Source organism: Polypterus senegalus, chromosome 2 (genome assembly GCF_016835505.1).
Source record: "Polypterus senegalus isolate Bchr_013 chromosome 2, ASM1683550v1, whole genome shotgun sequence".
Lineage (NCBI taxonomy): Eukaryota > Metazoa > Chordata > Cladistia > Polypteriformes > Polypteridae > Polypterus > Polypterus senegalus.
Genome location: NC_053155.1, coordinates 142388546 through 142408721, shown reverse-complemented (window position 1 = coordinate 142408721; position 20176 = coordinate 142388546). Strand labels below are relative to the sequence as shown.

General features: G+C 38.5%; 1 protein-coding gene across 1 annotated transcript in view; it reads right to left on the bottom strand.

Annotated features, from left to right (window-relative positions):
• si:ch211-269e2.1 (cohesin subunit SA-2) overlaps positions 1–20176 on the bottom strand; it is a 180333-nt gene that overhangs the window by 26302 nt on the left and 133855 nt on the right. The window contains exons 31-32 of the mRNA XM_039746272.1: positions 9110–9267; positions 1929–2057 (exon numbers count right to left, since the gene is read on the bottom strand). Coding sequence (XP_039602206.1) covers positions 1929–2057; positions 9110–9267 — 287 coding nt within the window. The remainder of the gene's footprint in view (positions 1–1928; positions 2058–9109; positions 9268–20176) is intronic.

Genomic DNA, 20176 nt, shown 5'->3' with positions numbered 1-20176 from the left:
CACGCTGGAGGGACTATGTCTCTCGGCTGGCCTGGGAACACCTCGGGATTCTCCCGGAAGAGCTAGAAGAAGTGGCCGGGGAGAGGGAAGTCTGGGTATGTCTGCTCAAGCTGCGGCTCCCGCGACCTGATCTCGGATAAGCGAAAGAGGATGGATGGATGGATGGATATCTAACATCTTTAAAGTCATAACTTGTTAAGTTAATGATTATGTTGATGAATGCACAAACTGGCACAGTAGGCCAGGTCACTATCTATGTGGCTTTTGCTGCTTCTGTCTTTGTCTGCGTGGGTGTCCACCAGCTGCTCCAGATTCTCTCTCCTTCATTCCGCATGTCAGAGTAATTTATCAACTCTGAATAGGCCTGGTATGAATGAGGTTGGTGAGTGTGAGTGGGTTGATCCTGGCCCTGTGTTTCAGCATCCCTGGGGGTCCCCTAATGTCTAAAGTTTAATCAGAAATTTATCGATTGATAACATCGTAAGGTTTTGTTTTTTTTAACTCAACCCATTTTTTTAAATGATCAGACAATAATAAGAAAATCGTATGTAACCATAGTAACAGACCACCTGGCTGTGGGTGGGGCTACAAAAAGTTATCCAAAAACAGGAAAGGAGTCGGGCCAAAAGATGTTCAGATGTGGTGTCATCTGGGAATGAAAATCTTACACAAGGAGAAGTGGTGTGCCACTGGTTAGGGAATGTACTGTACACTCCATAATTATTCAGGCTGTTCACATTTAAAGACTGTAAGCAAGTATTGGCCTATATTCTTCATCTGACCAAATCATTACCATTCATTTTAAAAGTCTGGGACTACAAGCTGTTTTTGTTATAATATTTTATATATAGTCTCCTTGTTTTTGTGACGTGGTGCCAGACTTTCTTTGCTGAACTTTATATTAAAGAATGATCTTTGTTTCAATTGATTTGTATTTTTAATGATACAATTTTGACTTATAAGCTACGGTGGTTAGACTAAATGCACAGCATATGTGGATGCCTCTACAGTGGTTATGGGTGAAGTCATTGCAGCTGTGGTTTGAAGGAGTCATAACAATGTGAGACACTGTTGAAGATTATCTACCAAAGACCAAAAGTACTGGAGAAGGGCTGGTCAAATAAACACTTCTGCAGAAAGAAGTTGATACCCCAGCATGAAGCACACAGCAGCCCCAAAGAACAAACTCCAGGAAACACAGCAGGGCTCAGAGGAAGATCAAAAAGAGAAGAGGCAAGATATGCTGTATTTATTAGCTGCCATGTATGTTATTTATTTTCAACTGGAAATGCCTTCACGCATTTCTCTTTGCTGTCTGAATGGTTTCTTCCTGTTGCTAGCTGATAAAGTTAATCTGGGATGCTAAAACCACTAATTGCACTCAATCCTTTCACCATAGTGTGGGAATCAATTTCATCTTCAGCTGCCCAACAGTTGTTCAGAGCTCATGCATCATACACATATCTTTTAATTTACCAAAAGTATGCAGAAACATATTGGAACTCATGATCTGGCTTGTAAGGCCAAGGCAAAGAAAGTTCTATTTTTAGGTGCTCTCAAACAGCTGAACAAAACTTTTGTGGCAGAATGATTTAATTTGTTCCAACCACATCTATCAAACTTTCAGCTTTAATTGTAAATTTATATTCAGGTATAACAAGTCAGTTTCAAGATTAGAGACATGAAATATCATTTGTTTTTTGAAGCTTATTTTTCTACTACCTTTCTCAGCAGCATCAGCTACAAGGCAGGGCACCATCACTAACACTGACTGACAGCTGAGCTCACATACAGTCATCAGTTAGCCAATCACATCAAATGTAATGCACACGAATTTGAGGTTGTCCCAATTATGATGCATTACTCGGCACATTTATGACTTAAGCATGAAATGACAGGACAAATCAAATAAGTGAACGTTAACTTACACTGTCTTCTTATCTGGCTTCAGCAGTCTGTTAGAGAATTCGCTCAGTATGGTAAGGAAAGCAATGTTGGGTGGAGGTGGCATCCCACCATTCTGGATGAATCCCTTAAAGACGAACTCAATGCCATCCCTTTAAAAAACAATAGGGCAACATTAAAGCAGGTCAGAGATATAATGTACACCAAATGTGTAAAAGTCACTTGGTCCGTGCATTACAAAGTCTGCATTTACCTCAAATGCTGTTATTTAATCAGGAGGAATTAGAAAGAATTTGGAAGGAAAGTTTGGTTTTATTTCAAAATATTCAGTCTCTCAAAGTCTCACACTTCACAAATGTGCAACAGATTGTGACAAAATAACAATAAGCCTCTTAAAACAGACTTGTGCTAGAAAGGTTGACAATGAGGATAAAACTTTCCTATCCTTTCATTTTTATTTTATATAGTGCCTTTCAAGAAGAAGATTACCAGGCATATCTGGATATTTGTTTATTTTCTACATTAAGTGAAAAATATGATGAGACATAAGGCTAATGAAAGCAAAACCTGGAGACTTCTTCCATACGCATAAAAACAGACCTACACAATGCTAACTTTATCTTCTCCTCTTCTCTTTGGATTGGTCAGCTCTGTCTTTTCAACCATTAATAATTTTAAACCACTTTGATATGCATATTATTTATCCATTACTTTTTGAGCAAATCGTTTTCTTTTCCGCTTGTTTTTTTTTTTGTTCAAATCAGTTTTCAGTTCAGTTGTGTTTTGTTTGCTCAGCAGGAGCTAGTTAACATTTGGCAGTCACATCTTTCCACAGGTGAGTGAAGCAATAGCAGTTTCATTTAGCTGTGCATGTAGCCTTTTTCCAGGCTGACAATAAGGCCTCATGAGGCTTTTTGCACATCAGTGAAGTTGACATTTGTGGGTTCATCTGCTAGCCTTTCTTACTTAGTTTTTATTCAGGCCAGCCACTGAGCATTTTAGGCCTTTTAACACTACATCCTGTTTTTCTTTCAATTGCTGCTAAAACTTCCTAATGATTCAGCATCTTTGGCATATATTTATGTACAGTATATTTAATTATTTATATGTACCTGGTGTTAGGGAAAGTATCCTATATTTTTAAAGCTGGCATTTTGACAGTAAAACAGAAGAAAGCAGTATTATTTTTAAAAGCACAGCTTGTCAGCACTGTGTAAAAACAAATCTGAACCACTGGTTCTCAAATTTAGAAATAAAACTTGTATGATTATACTGTGCAATAAAAATAAAAATGTTGCTTTGTTCAGAAATGTAAGAACTCACAGCTATAGAATATTAAATGAAAACGTAATTCCTCTGAAGCTACACAGTAGGTTTTCCACAAAAACTCCCTACTGATCTACACATCTGTTAACTTAGAATCTTATTTTCTTGCTCTCCCCTTACAATATTTTGTCCATATTGTTAAATCTATTCTTCACTGCACTTCTCACCTCATCATCTCACATGAACTATCTTCCACATGCTTGTTTCAGCACTGCAAAACCTTCAAAGCAGTCCATGAAGTGTGTAGATTGAAGTGGACACAAAGGACACCACTTGACAAGTTTGACGGTCCTGTCATTGAAAACGTTTTACTCAAGCAGATGCACGGATTAAAGCGCTACATTCTCACTGTTAACCAGCTTAAAAGTGAAGTCCTGCCTGATTGTTATGCCTTAGAGAATGAAGTTGAACCCTTTTGACATTTGAGCCCATTATAATACTATACAACACTTCACAGGGCCATTGTTAATAACACAGACTTATTTTGTATATGCTGCTTGTCCAGAAATATATACACTATTAATCTTAAAATATCAGCCTGCTCCCCACAGCAATCCAATTCACATCTAACCATATTGAACAATGCCCCTCCCAAATGTTTGCGTCAAGGATGGATTTTTTCCTTGGCTTGAAGTCCATGTAAAAAAAGTGTTTCTACAAGGTGAGACCGAAATATAGGTAAATACCATTAAATAAAAAAGTCTGTGGTGTGCACTTTAAATCACGTCTGAATTGTATGATTTGGAATTTTAAACTGTGGAGCAAAGGGGTAAATCAAGGAAAAATGTGTTTGTTCCAATACCTTACAAACGTGCCCTGCTCATTTCTGCAGCAGTAACAGCACTAGTAAACAAAGAAGTGGTGAAGATACTTCTCAGACATAATCATCCTTAATATTAAGCCATTTCAATTATAACAGATGAAAGAATTAACCGTATCAGTGCCCAGTTTCCAACATTGGCATCGTATCTTAAAGGGACAAATGTCCCACACTGTTAAAAGCACATGATATTTATGATAATCTATGACATCTTCAGAGCATTTTATAAGTAAAAAATCAGAATCTGGAGGATTGACACAAGTCCTGATAATTGTTAGAGTAAGTCTGTATACTTAAAATTGTATTTTTAAGATATTCTTCACTGTAACACGGGGCTGATAGCTCCAAATAGGAAAGAACACTTTACTTGACTTTTACATTTTATTTTTACCAATTCACTGTATCTTGGATCAACTATAAGTCATCACTGACAGTATTGAGAATAATATTAAAAACCAAAAGAGTTAAAATAGTAAGAACTATAGTATTGACTTGGAGCATTCTGATCAACATGGCCTTTTCATACACTGCACTTATCCATTAGTTTCAACTTCACAAAAAAAAAAAAAATGCTGTTTCCTCTACTGTAATGACATCAAAGGACTTTCTACAGCGACTGCAGGACTCCTTCAAGGATGGGTCATTCCTCCTCTTTCCTTGTGAGTATAATGCACAGGACATTAAGATGTAGCCATTTCTTGGAGATCATTCACTGTAAGAACATGAAGACTACACTTTTGCTATTTGGACAGTAGATGATGCTATCCTCTCGGTATAATCTAACTGTACTTTCTTTTGCCCACTGGTGTGGCCCCCAAGAATTTGTACCTCCAAACTGGATTTTGCAGTTTTCTCTATGCAAAGATTGGGTTAGTCTGCACAATGAAGGAGACAGAGAAGCTGCCCCAAGTGGAGGAGAATAAGTACCATGGGTTCTTATTCATGAGCGAAGGTAAAGGTGATCCTAAATTTGGCCAATGGATTGGTACAGCAGTTTCTGGACAAGCATTCAGTTTACCAGTCCCAACTTTTTCTCCATACTCACTATGGTCAACAGTTTGTATAGTGGCTGAAAGAAGGAGGTGAAAGGTTATACAATTAGTTGAAAAGATGTTCCTGCACAGTGCAGATGATCTCATTCTCTGCCCCAGAATGTGGCTCTTTCAAATTCAGAATAATGTGGAATAAAGCCACTACTCTGATTGAGAAAACTAACCTAAAGTAGTTTAAGTAGCTAATGAAGATGCCAGATGAAGAATAGCGGACAAGGTCGAGAGAGAGAGAACCAGGATAACACTGTTGAGATCACGTCTCATATTTGATCTGAGAACATTTGAGAATTCCCTAGAAAGAATTGGAGACTTGTTGAGATTTGAAATGTCAGGTCTGACCAACTCGGTAGTTTGTATGGTTCCCACGTGCTTGTATGCATGCCTGACAACATTGGGCCATGCTCCTAATGAGATGACGGATGGTGTCCTGGGGGGATTTCCTCCCAGATCTGGACCAGGGCATCACTGAGCTCCTGGACAGTCTAGGGTGTAACCTGGCGGTGTCAGATGGACCGAAACATAATGTCCCAGAGGTGTTCTTTTGGATTTAAGTCAGGAGAGCGTGGGGACCAGTCAATGGTATCAATTCCTTCATCTTCCAGGAACTACCTGCATAGTCTCGCCACATAAGACTGGGCATTGTCATAAACAATGGGTCCAAGGCTTTTATCCCGATACCTAATGGCAGTCAAGGTGCCGTTGTCTAGCCTGTAGAGGTCTGTACGTCCCTCCATGAATATGCCTCCCCAGACCATCACTGACCCACCCCTAACCCGGTCATGCTGAACGATATTACAGGCAGCATAACGTTCTCCACAGCTTCCCCTGACCCTTTCACATCTGTCACAAGTGCTCAGGGTGAACCTGCTCTCAAATGTGAAAAGCACATGGTGCCAGTGGTGGACCTGTCAATTCTGGTATTCTATGGCAAATGCCAATCAAGCTCCACAGTGCCAGACAGTGAGCACAGGGCCCACTAGAGGACGTCAGGCCCTCAGGCCACCCTCATGAAATCTGTTTGATTATATGGTCAGAGACATTCACACTAGTGGGCTGCTGAAGGTCATTTTGTAGGCCTCTGGCAGTGCTCATCCTGTTCCTCCTTGCCCAAAGGAGCAGATACCGGTCCTGCTGATGGGTTAAGGACCTTTTATGGTCCTGTCCAGCTCTCCTAGAGTAACTGCCTGTCTCCTGGAATCTCCTCCATTTCCTTGAGACTGTGCTGGGAGATACAGCAAACCTTCTGGTAATGGCACATATTGATATGCCATCCTGGACAAGTTGGACTACCTGTGCAACCTGTAGGGTCCAGGTATTGCCTCGTGCTACCAGTAGTGACACTAACTGTAGCCAAATACAAAGGGAAAAATGTCAGTGGCCTCCACCTGTTAAACCATTCTTGTTTTGGGGGTCATCTCATTGTTGCCCCTCTAGTGCATCTGTTGTTAACTTCATTAACACCAAAACAGCTGAAACTGATTAACAACCCCCTCTGCTACTTAAATGACCAAATCAATAACCCAGTGGTTTCACTGACTTGATGCTATACTCATATTAAAAAGTGATCCTTTAATTACATATATATAAAAATAATTTGTTCATATGACAAAACACAAATTTAAAATGTCGTTATTTAGAATGTCAAGATTTAGGACTGCATAGGATATATTTCAAATACTGTGATTTCCATCCATCTATCCATTTTCCAACCCGCTGAATCCAAACACAGGGTCACGGGGGTCTGCTGGAGCCAATCCCAGCCAACACAGGGCACAAGGCAGGAACCAATCCTGGGCAGGGTGCCAACCCACCGCAGGACACACACAAACACACCCACACACCAGGGCCAATTTAGAATCCCCAATCCACCTAACCCGCATGTCTTTGGACTGTAGGAGGAAACCGGAGCGCCCAGAGGAAACCCACGCAGACACGGGAGAACATGCAAACTCCACGCAGGGAGGACCCGGGAAGCGAACCCGAGTCTCCTAACTGCGAGGCAGCAGCGCTTCCACTGCGCCACCGTGCCGCCCCTGTTATTTCTTTCTCTTAAATTATGAAAAAATTAAACTGTTCAAACTACAGTGGAGTAATTAACACTATTTTATCTATAGCACAGTGATATTCTTACTGTACATTAATTTACTGGACACATAAAGTTCTCCGGTCTACTTAGTTCAATTCAGGGCTGTGAAGGGTCGGAGCAGCTTTGAAAGACTGTTAAATGAAGAAAATCCATGGGTAGTATTTGGGGATGGAGTCCCAAATGAAGAGCAAGTAGCGAAAATAATGAGGGAAGAAGGAAAGGAGGCAGTGAAAAGAAAAAAAAGGAAAGGCAACAGGATCAGATAAAATACATGCAGAAATGTGGAAGAGTTTAAGAGAAGACTAAGTAGATGTGTTGTTAGATGAAATTCAGAAGATCTATGAACAGGACAGAATACTGGAGGAGTGTAGGGACCATGTGATTGTACCCATTTACTTTGTATAAGGAGGACAACAATATTCAGGATTGTGGAAACTATAAACGGATAAAGCTGATGCCACACATATTGAAAATTTGGCTGTAGAAAGAATGCCTAGGGAAGAGACCACCACAGGGCAATAGCAGTTTGGTTTTATGCAAGGGAGAGCAACAACTGGAGCAGTCTTAGAAGAACAGTTCATAGAAGCATCAAGAAAAAATACATTTGGCATATGCTGTTTATGGATTTGGAAAAGGCTTATGATAGAGTGCTACGTCAAGAGATCTGGAGGTACATTAGAGAGAAAGGAATACCATAAAAGTATGTGAGGATTGTCTAGGATATATATGATGGGGTGAGATCTCTGGTTAAAAAGCAGTGTTGGGGTAACAGACAAGATCCCGGTTAGAGTAGGTCTGAACCAGGGATTTTCTTTAAGTACTTAAGACCTCTTTGACCTGGTTATGGATGTGTTGAGTAACAAAATAAAAGACCAATCTTCCGTGGTGCATGTTTTTTGCCGATGACGCTGTATTGTGTAGCACCAGGAAAGAGGAAGTGAAGAGGAAGTTGGAAGAATGGAGAAAAGTTTTGGAAGACAGAGGACTGGAGATAAATAGAAAGAAGACAGAATATATGAGGTTTAATGATTATCAGGATTCAGAAGTGAGTCAGCAAGCAGAGCTATTGAAAAGAGTTGATAAATTTAAATATCTAGGATCACTGCTACCCTGAAAAAAAAATTAGATGCAGAGATAACCCACAGAGTGCAGTGTAGATGGAACAATAGGATGACAGTAGCAGGAGTATTGTGTGATCATAGAATTAAGGCAAGGGTTAAAGATAAGGCTTGAGCTGAGACATGGGCAGTAAAGAAAGTGCAGGAAAAGTGAGATATGGCAGAAATGAGAATGTTAGGATGTATGTGTGGAGTCACAAAAAAGGACAAAAAGAAATGAGACAATTAGAGGTACAACAAAAGTGGGAGAGATATCTAAGAAAGTACAGGAAAGGATGTGGAAAGGACATGTGATGAGGAGAGACAATGAATATGTGGGCAAAAGAGGCATAGGAATGGAAGTACATGGGAAGAGCAAGTGAGGGAAGAACAAAGCAGAGGTGGATGGATAAAGTAAAAAAAGATCTGAAGGTAAAGGGTCTGACTGGGGAGGAGGTGCAGGAAAGAGGTGTATGGAAAACCTCACACAGAAGACAGCCCACTTTTTTTTTCCTAAAAAGAAAACTTTGAGTAGCAAACATTACTTGCATAATATGGAAAAAGCCATCTATGTTTTTTGTCTTATACCTAATATCATACATCATTTTCTTTATTTCATTTATATGGAAAACAAATATTCAGGCTACTAATTTTAGCCATTTTAATATATTCATTCACTTGCTTGTTTATGATGACTGTTAAGCTAGATGTCCAATATTAAACAATTAAGCAAATGCATACAGTTTTAAGGACCAGAAAGGATTACCTAAATACTTTATAGATATGTTTCAATCATGGCACATTTAAGAAAACAAGTAGTTACTTGTGCATCATGGCGATGGATTCCCTGGATTTTATTTGATCCCATCCAAAGGTGAGAGAAAAGCGTCGTGCCAGTTCCCTGATGGTGGTTAGTGTATGCATACTTGAACTACCACTGTAGTTACAGATGCCCTGCTCATTTTTTACCTCAAGAAAAAGCTGGAAAACAAACATTTAAAATGTTAATATAATCACACAAAACAATTCAAATGCACATGAGAACCAAATAAGTGTATATTTTGATATGATTAAGTGTAATATTGAATATAAAACACTCCATTTATTGTACATAGTCAGTCTGTGCAAAGTCTGTGTGAGGGACCAAATGATGCACTGGCAGAATTAGCAGATTTCACACAGGAGGCACTCCAATCTTGGCCAAGCCAAGCATGAAACTGGCAGAGGAAACTGTGTAAGTTATTTACAGTAATATGGGTGAGCACTCATGCCTGATACTGTGTTTATAAATGAAATTAAATGAATATGTGATTAAATGCATGGCTCATAGTGGAAGTAAAAAAAAACAGTTGTTATATATGTTATGCAATTTACAATTTGTGAACAGAATTATGTGATGCAATATTAAGCAGGGCATTTAATTTACCAGACTGTTACGAGGCTATATACCTAAAGTGAATATCTGCAGAGCCTGCTCAGAACACAAAAAAACAAAACACACTGTACCTACCCATTTGAGATTTTAAAAAAAAGGCAAATAGAAGTAGTCTGGAATCCTTAGTATACACCTGCTGCCTCAACCTCAGCCTAGCGTGAAACATAAACCAGCAGCAAGATGGGTAACTCAGGCTAAATTCCGCAAAGTATAGTAGACCCAAGAAATTAAAACCAGCTTATTTAATTACCTATCCTAATTATCAGTCCTTTTACTCCACCCATTTTCTGAACTGGCTCAATCCAGCCTCATGTTACAGAGAGACACCGAGCATAATGCACAAACCAACCACTCCATCACAACACACACTAATACAGACATAGGTACGCTACTCATACAAGGTCAAGTCAGACTCACCAGCACACAGAAAAAAGTGAATAAAAATTCACACAGACATGGTTAGCAAGAGCAAAATTCAAACAGAAACTCAAGAGCTATGAGCCTGCAGTGTGAATCACAGTTGCTGCATGCTATCCGACTGATATTACTGATTTGTTTTAAAAAAAAAAAATATCCAACATTAAAAAATTAAGACATGAATATCAAGGGGTCAACTACAATTATCTGGTACTTTTAGAATGTTAGAACAATATTGACAAGAACAGGCTTTTCTACTCAACAAAGTTTGTTAATCCTCTTCCCCTAATTTCTCCAAAATGATGCTGAGTCGAGATTAGAAGGTCCCAAATGTCCTACTATGTGATACACTATCTGATAAATGCATCTGTGGTTCTCTGTGCTTGCAGTTTTTGCAATAATTCCAAGATGATGCATTAATGCATAATGTTTTCTTGGATTTAGTAATGCTGTTTTTTTGTTGTGTGGAGATTCAGTGCCTATTAAAAGTATTCCCCCCTTTGTAAGTTATCACATTTTATTGCATTACAACATTGGATTTAAATTGGCCTTTTTGACACTGAGCAACAGAAAAAAAAACCTTTAATGTGAAAGTGAAAGCAAAGTGATCTAACTCAATTACACCATGAAGGATGGTGTTGGCAGCTACCAGGCAGTGGGAATGCTTCTTTCTCTCAGCAGGCCATGGGAGGCTTGTGAGGTCAGAGGGTAAAATGAAACACAGCAAAATACAGAGAACTCCTGAAGAAAACCTAATGTGGTCTATAAGAAACCTGTGCCTTGTTAGGAAAAGACAAGACAATGACAGCAAGCATAAAAAACTTATGGATGGTGTGTGCAGATCTCAGTCCAATTGAGAATTTGTGGTTGGACTTGAAAAAGGCTATTCACTCACAATTCCCATGCAACCTAGATGCAATTTGAGCAGTTTTGCAAAGATAAACAGAAGTGGAGTAAAAAAAAAAAAAAGGGGGGTCCAGATGTACAAAGTTGATAGAGACCTGTGCACACAGACTCAAGGTTGTAATGGCTGCCAAAGGAGCACCAACTACAGTAAATACGGACGTGAAGGGGATAAATAATTAATTGGTTTAATCATTTTGAGTTTTACATCTATTATATAAAAAAATCCGAGGACGAGACAAGACTTTTTCAGAGAGATACTTTCAAGTCCCTCGAGATGAGACTTTGTGCCAAGAGATTTAACCATGCCCATGCTCCACTCACCTCTCATTCATGTGAATGCTATTGTCAGACACAGTTCCTGTGCTCTCAGGTCATATAAATTTTAACACTTTCATCATTTTAATACAAGACATACAATCTATTCGTTTCCTTCGATGTAGTCCTTTTCTGGCCAATAATTTTATACATTCTAGATAAAACATCAATGACTAAGCAAAGAAGAAAGGGCAGCATGTCTAAAAGAAGCCCAAAAGTGTTGGAGAGAAAAGAATTCAAAAAAGAACAATAATAATCTAAGTGCAAATTCAAAAAATAAGGAAAGATATAATCAGCCCAGAACAGGTGGAATTGAAAACCTAACAGGTCCAAGCGGGGGCGGAAATAAAAGACAAACCGTAGAAGACAAAGTTGAACGTCGTAAAGAGGTTCAAAAACGTTGCCGCGATACCCATGCAGAGCAGGTTAGAGATGATGAAAGTACTAAAATTCGAAAGTCTCAAAAAACTGATAGTAAAGATCGCATTAGCACTAACAAATGGAAATTATTACTCTGTGAAATAACGGAACAGTGAAAAGAGATTAATATATGGACATAGGTTGATATGACAGAAGTATGTAGATATTGTTTGGCTTTAAAGTTTAAGCTGGAGACTTGTAGTTCGTCTATTTCATGTTGCCATCAGGGAAAAGTAGTGTTTCTTCCCAATGAAGAGGCATATCTGCGAGAAATAAAAGATTTGTTGTTTGGTGAAAGTGAAATCTACAAGCACTACAGGCAAAATACCCAAATCTACAATAATCTGTTTGTGTTTGCATCATTCAATGCTCAAAACATAGATTTACACAATTCAGGACCATACGTGATGAGAATCTGTGGTCCTGCAATAATTAAAGATACTAAAAGTTTAATTTCAAAGAAACCACAATTCGGTCATGTTTATATGTGTTTATGATCACGGAGAAGCAATGCAACATAGAATCGAAAGAGTTAAAACGATCGGATGTATTAGAAATTCTACAGCCAATAATGGATACACTGCGGTGGGCTGGCACCCTGCCCGGGGTTTGTTTCCTGCCTTGCGCCCTGTGTTGGCTGGGATTGGCTCCAGCGGACACCCGTGACCCTGTGGTTGGGATATAGCAGGTTGGATAATGGACAAAAAATCCATGCGTCCAAAAGTATCACACTTTACACTAAATTTATCTGAAAAACACAGACAAAGAAGTTTTCTTGGATTTGTATATGAATCCGAATCATTCTTGCATATATATATAAACCAACATGTGACGAATTGTCAGCAATAATAGTTTCGAAAGACGGAGATATCAAAGATAGAGTTGATATTCGTGTTTATCCAAAAGCAAAGCACGATTCATCGCAAGAGGTAGATCCGGGAAATGACTAGTGTGCACGGGGGTTGGTGAACAAAGCTAGCAGGGGGCCGAGCCCCCTAGTTTGTAATTAATTTAAATTGGTTTGCAGTTTATTTTTGGCATTAAGGAGTCTTTTTCTCTTGATTAGTGTCAAAAAGCCAATTTTAAATCCACTGTGATTCAATGTAATCGTTTTAGTTAGCCAATAAAAGGTGTCCATTTGCTCGACTTCTCATTACATCCATAATGGCTAACATGGTGCAATACCCTACTACTAATGTTGCATTATAGAATGTGAAAATCTCCAAGGGGTTTACTCTGATCTTTAATTCAGGGTTATAAACTAGCAGAGACTGACCTTATAATGAACAGAGACTATTCTACAATACTATCAAACTAACACCACAGGTGCAGTACAAAAAATGTAGTGCTGCTGATTCATTGCTGTTAACACTTGTGATTAATGCAGCATGACACCTTAATGTGTTCATTTAATCTGGTTAATTTCACCATACTTCACACATTGTTAATGAAGCAGCACCAAATGAATCTAAGTCTGTTAATAGTAGAAAGAGGTCACCGGAGTCTGCTTTGCTTGACCATTATTTATGTTGAGTTTTGATCATGAATAATACACACCAGAAGAACTACCCTGAAAGAAAATGCCATTAGACTTAGTCTGTCATTAGACTTTGAAGAAGAGCTAATAATGTGTAGCTGCAACTCCACGAAATCAGTTGCTGAGTGATTCAAACATGAGCAAAAAAATTAACATTGACTTGGTCCATTATAATGGTGGAAGGTACAGGAAATACATTTATTTAAAGAAATAGGTTTATTCTGATTACAAGTATGGGTTTCTTCTACTTCTACTTTAAGGAAAAAGTAGTGCATTACATTTTAAAATAAGTAACTATATTACATATTTAGTTACATTACTCATTACTTACAAAAAAGTAAATAAATGACTTTTAAATTTAACATTGCCTAACACTGGACCCTTGTGAAGACTTGCTTTTTGTATCTGAATAGAGAGTATTCTGTGAATGACCAGTGTAAATAAACTGGGGTCAGATTTAGAAAACCTGTGTATGCACGGAGAGACTCAAAATATACTGTATGTACACCACTTTCACACAATAGTCGAGATTTATAAAAGAAAACTTGAAGACCTTTTTTGTTTTTGTTTTTTTTTTTTTTAGTTTATATTGACTGCCTGTAGTCATTTCTCAGGAAACTGGCTGCCAGGTCAGTAATAAATCAGCCAAGCTTAAGCTTCACTCTGTCATACCAGCTGTGCTGGAAGCCATTAAACAACCAGCGAGGCACTATGTCCAGTTTTTGTATATTGCACATACATAAAACAAAACAGGTCTCTGCCAACATAAAAAGGCAGTTTGCAGCAGTGTCTGTTTTTTCTTATGTAATACATATGGCCACTGCAGAATGAATCTGCTTTTATTACCCATAAGCAGTTATGTTCCATTAATGCACAATGATGCCAGGATTAGACTGATGCATGTTGTGGCTTGGTGGCCTGGGTCAAGCCGTGATTTATTTATTTTGAGGCAAAGTAGCTTTGACAGACAACTTGCTGATGATACTGCACATGGTGTCTGGCTTGTTGGTAAGGAATAGGTTGATCCCTCCATTTTCCATATGGCCTCTGCTGTTCACTGTAATAGCAATCATGTCATTAAATGTGTCAGGTGACAGTGGGCAACTGCTCAGATGCAGGTGCCTTAGGCTTTTCCAAGACCCAGAGCACAGAGGAGAGGTGCTACAATGCTGTGTATGCTCTTGGCACACTGACCTGTGGTGCACAGTACTTTGGTCAGGATGGAGGCTGCTCTATTAGCCAATGAAAGTCTACAGCATTGCTACTGCATATGTATGAGGTTGATTAACCCTTTGAGTGCAGAGTACTATTTCCAAAGAAATGTAGTTTTCTGAAGAGCACACAAAGCAATAGTTTCTTATGTAAATCAACATAAAATGCCTGCTGCCGTGTGCACCAGTTTGCGTCTCTTGTGGCTTGAGCCACTCACGGGCAGCGTGATGGCTGGCAGGGATGTGCGGCAGGCTGGTTGCCAGGTTGTCTTTGCATGGCAGGGGTGGCAGCAGCAGTCATGGTCGCAGTGCAATGCAATCTGGTTTGTACTTCTTCTCATTATAAGTGATGGTCCACCCAGGCGAACACTGCCATAGGTGCATCAGCCTCAGGAGCGCATTCAGCACCACGATCACCTGGGGACCGATGAGCTGATGTGGATACCTCACTTTCATTTTTGATCTCGATCTCCAGATCACTTCACCATCATACCATGTTTGCTGTTGTTTGCTCTTCACTACTCACGCGAGTACAGAGAATCTCGGTCAGACCAACCAAGCTAACTTTCCTTCTAGCAAAGAGAGTCAAACTAAAACGTAACGGGAGGTTTTGTAACCATTTTCAGTTGATTACCATCCTAAACCCCTTCCTGTTGACAAAAGTTGACATCCGCACTAAAAGAGTTAACATAGTTCTTATGATTGTTTCAGGGTGGCAACCAGGCTGAGTTAGAGGTGTTTTTATGTACACACATTTACAAAATGACGGTGTTTGCAAAATTTTCTAAATCACATTTTGTTTGACGTACACATATTCCATTTTTTTATGCTCAAATCCACAAAAAAGTTTATAAAAAAGAGTCAGAAAATCAATAGTCTTATTTTTCATCTTCATTTCATTTTATAGTATTATTGAACCAATCAAACTGCTAGTCTAATTTTCATTGTGATGGGGTTTAAAATAAAAAAAATCTTACTCTGTGCTGTTGATTGATTAGTGTTTCACTGTTTGTTCATTTGTTCGTGTTATACAAACCTATCAATAAACTAATTGGAATAATTTAATATGCATAGGCAAGTGATTATTAAAACTGTGTTGCAGAAAAATATTAATATGCATGAAGGAAATATGTAAAATATTGTTTAATATGCAGTTATTTTAGTTATAAATCATACGATTAATTGTGATTACACTTTTTAACCGAACAGCAGCCTTACAAAAAAATAAAACAAAATAAATAACTAATTAAAGAACTTAATTTTTTTAATCTTATTTATTATGTTTTAATTATCTACATAACATGTGTTTATTCATATACTAGCAAAATACCCGCGCTTCGCAGCGGAGAAGTAGTGTGTTAAAGAAGTAATGAAAAAGAAAAGGAAACATTCTGAAAATAACGTAACATGATTGTCAATGTAATTGTTTTGTCACTGTTGTGAGTGATGAGTGTTGCTGTCATATATATATATATATCTTGTCACACACGTGCGCATGGGAGACAGCTAAAGGGCTTGAGTGAAGGCAGTTCAGAGGCATGCCGGGATGAGGCAGAGTACAATGACTCTTTTTCTCCCTTCCCTGTAGACCATTCCCAGGGGAGTCCACCTGGCTCTATTGACATCACTTCCGGGAACGAGCCAATGGAAGTCGACCTCACCAGCTCCGGGCCCTCTGATGTCACGTCCGGCTGTGATCCAATGGCTGAAGACCACGTGCTCGATCCTTATGACCTCACTTCCTGTCTTCCCCTTTAAAAACCTGCCCCTTTTCCCTTTTCCCTCAGTCTTGTTTTGGACTCCGTTATATGCACTTCAGTGCTGGTTATTTTGATAAAAATGACTTTTGCAGCCAGGATACCAGATTACACGGGTGGCTGTCCCAAACCTTTTTCTGTCTATGTCTCGTTTTTGTGACAATATATATATACAGTGGAACCTCTAGATACGATCACCTCTGTATACAAGAAATTCAAGATAAGAGGAATGGTTTTATTTCAGGTGACTACCTGTTGAAGCTCATCGAGAGAATGCCAAGAGTGTGCAAAGCAGTAATCAGAGCAAAGGGTGGCTATTTTGAAGAAACTAGAATATAAAACATATTTTCAGTTATTTCACCTTTTTTTGTTAAGTACATAACTCCACATGTGTTCATTCATAGTTTTGATGCCTTCAGTGAGAATCTACCAATGTAAATGGTCATGAAAATAAAGAAAACACATTGAATGAGGTGTGTCCAAACTTTTGGCCTGTACTGTATATAAACATATATATACATACATATCTACATATCTACATATACACATATCTACATATACACACATATATATATATATATATATATATATATATATATATACACACACTCTTTGGGGTGCGAGCAACTGTTGCTGGGGGTGCCAGAATCCATCAAGGAAGAAAAATGAAAAACATTATTTGTACAAAATCTTAATTTATTTATCCATTCCTAAATAATTAAATGGGCAGGCTATTTTGTATCAGTGCAGTGCAATGCAATACACTGCTTGTTAAAACGGATGACTCCCGCTCTTACGTGCAAATCTGCGTGGATATTATGAACTATCGTATCTGTTCAAGTTCTATTTAAATTTTAAATAGAAGGAATTTTTATTTAGTCGACAGAAATATCTTTGGTAGGAATGTAAGTTAAATGTAGGCATCATTGCATAAATTTTTCTTCACCATAGAAATGTAATGAGTAAATTCACCTTACATTCCAACCAAAGATATTTGTGTCGACTAAATAGAACTTGAAAATATATATTTTTTTTAATGTGATCGCGATTCAGATCGAGTTGACGCGCACTACATCGAGCCTGCGTGCTATTGTGGTTTCGCCTGCGTGCCTCAATAAGTCACCCTCCCCTCGCTCTTACTTTTTTACCGTTCATCTAATGATTACACTGAGTATGGCTTTATCAAAACAATCATTGATGGCAAATAAAGTATCCATTATTCATAAAGCTTCAATTGGTGATCTGTCTTTCTGTGTTAACCGCATATTTTTTCATACATCTCAAACCAAGGGGATGCAAGGGTAAAATTAATCGGGAAGCGCTGATATATATGTATGTGTGTGTATATATATGTATGTATATATATATTGAAATAGTTTTACTGTGAAATAATGCAAACAGTACGCGACACGTGTTTCGCCCTAATTTTGGGGTCATCAGGCGTACATACTCAGTGCACCCCCTCACTGGAATCGAACCAGAGGCGAAGCCTCTTCCATTGCACCATGGTGTGTGGTTTGTCTATTTCAGAGTATGTAGATCGTGGTATATATATATACATGGTATATATGGTATATATATATATACCCGCGCTTCGCAGTGGAGAAATAGTGTGTTAAAGAAGTTATGAAAAAGAAAAGGGAACATTTTAAAAATAACGTAACATGATTGTCAATATACAGTAATTGTTTTGTGAGTGTTATGAGTGTTGCTGTCATCAAGGGATTTGATTATCATTATTTCTTTCAATCAGGTTCGTATTTGTAGGATGTGTTGTGTTCAAGTTACATTCCGTGTTTGTCAATCGTTGTAAAGGTAACAGGTTTCATTCATCGATTCGTTTCTTACTGCATCAATAAACAGCTCATCTTCCTCTTTATCTGAGACGTGACACACTGCATGCACGGGTTTTTTTTTACACTGTCTTCCTTTAGCGGGACATTGACTTTTTCCACCGTGTGCTTTGTTTCCGCAGTAGCTGCACTTATGAATATACTTGTATGTGTCAGATGCTTCATATTTTTTTGCTGCCTTCTCAATTGTGTAATTCGGTTTTTGTTCAGCACTCTTTGGAACTGTTGCTTTTTGTCTGTGCACTGCGTCAATTCACATGAGCCACTCGGTGTACATGCATCGAAGGTTCCCAGCTGTGCTGGTGCCATCTTGTGCGATGTCCACGGCTGTATTTAATGTTAGCTAAGACCCGGCACTTAAAAGTTTCGCTGAGTTTGTGCCAAACACTACCCTGACCATCTCATCTTTTTCTGCATAAGCACAGTCCTTCACCTGTGAATATTTAGCGGCAGTGTCTCTATTGGATTGCCGCTGACGGACGGCCTTATATGGGCAGGCACTAAATTACGTGGGAGGCGTAACTCCGCCTCCCATGGCCATCGAAGAGAAGTCTAGTATAGTATATGGACGAAAAAATAGGTTCCAGTTATGACCATTACGCGTAGAATTTCGAAATGAAACCTGCCCAACTTTTGTAAGTAAGCTGTAAGGAATGAGCCTACCAAATTTCAGCCTTCTACCTACATGGGAAGTTGGAGAATTAGTGATGAGTGAGTCAGTCAGTCAGTCAGTGAGGGCTTTGCCTTTTATTAGTATAGATGTAATGTCATGGATTTAAAATTTTTTATTCTTTGCCCACACAAACAAAGATTAACTAAATTTGACAAGGAGGTAATTAACATCAAAGCATCTCCTCTTCCAGAATTGTACCTCACTTTTAAAACATCAGTGCAAACAAAGTAGAAGACCACGATGATGCTTCAGTAAGTTCTGATTACATTATAACCTGCAAACAGATGGGCACCCCTGTGACTATGAATTGCTACATTGGTTTACAGCTTGGGCAAGTAGGAAATGCCAGACATATTTGGTTTATAGCTTGCAAAAGGAAGAAATGCTGGACATTTTTAAAAGATCAAAAACATTAAGCGAAGTCATTTATCATATTGACAGCCAGCCAATCAAGTATGTGTAACAAAATAAATATGCCTTGTCTGAGAGCAATGTCAGAAGATAAAACAGCAACAGTCAGAGGGCAACGTCAGGAGAGGACAAGAGATGTGCGACCGTTTTCATCTGATCATCAGCTAAAGCATTTCATGAACATCTTTATATCTAGATTGATTGAAGTAATAAGGTAAATATTTAGAGCACCTGAAGCAGTAAGGAAGTGCCATACAACCCGAACTGCAAGGTTTATAGGGACAAAGAGCTCTGTCTAATAGTGAACACTGCGTTAAAGTAAGACGTCAGTGGCTGATAAATGGCCTATAGCCAAGGATGTTGAGCCTTTGTATGTTTGAATATATTCTTGGTGACCAGAGTAATATTTACATTTGAAATACTAGGGGGCTCTGCCCTCTGCTCGCTTCACTCGCCAAACCCTGTGTGGGCCCTACGCATTAATCATTCCCTAGATCTGCATAAATATCACCTCTGTCTTTGAAATCTCTATCTTTCGAAACTATTATTGCTGACAATTCGTCACATGTTGGTTTATTATATATGCAAGCGTGATCTTTCAGATTCATATAGAAATCCAAGAAAACTTATTTGTCCATGTTTTTCAGATAAATTTCACGTATAATGCGTTACTTTTAGATATATGGATTTGTATCCATTATTGGCTGTAGAATTTCTAATATGTCTGATTGTTTAACTCTTTTGATTCTATGCATCACTTCTCCGTGATCATAAATATAAACCTGACTGAATAGTGGTTTCTTTGAAATGAAACTTATAGTAGCTTTAATTGTTGCAGGACCACAGATTTTCATAGCGTATGGTCCTGAATCTTATAAATCTACGTTTTGAGCATTGCGCTAATGCGATCTTTACTATTAGGTTTTTGAGACTTTTCAATTTTATTACTTTCATA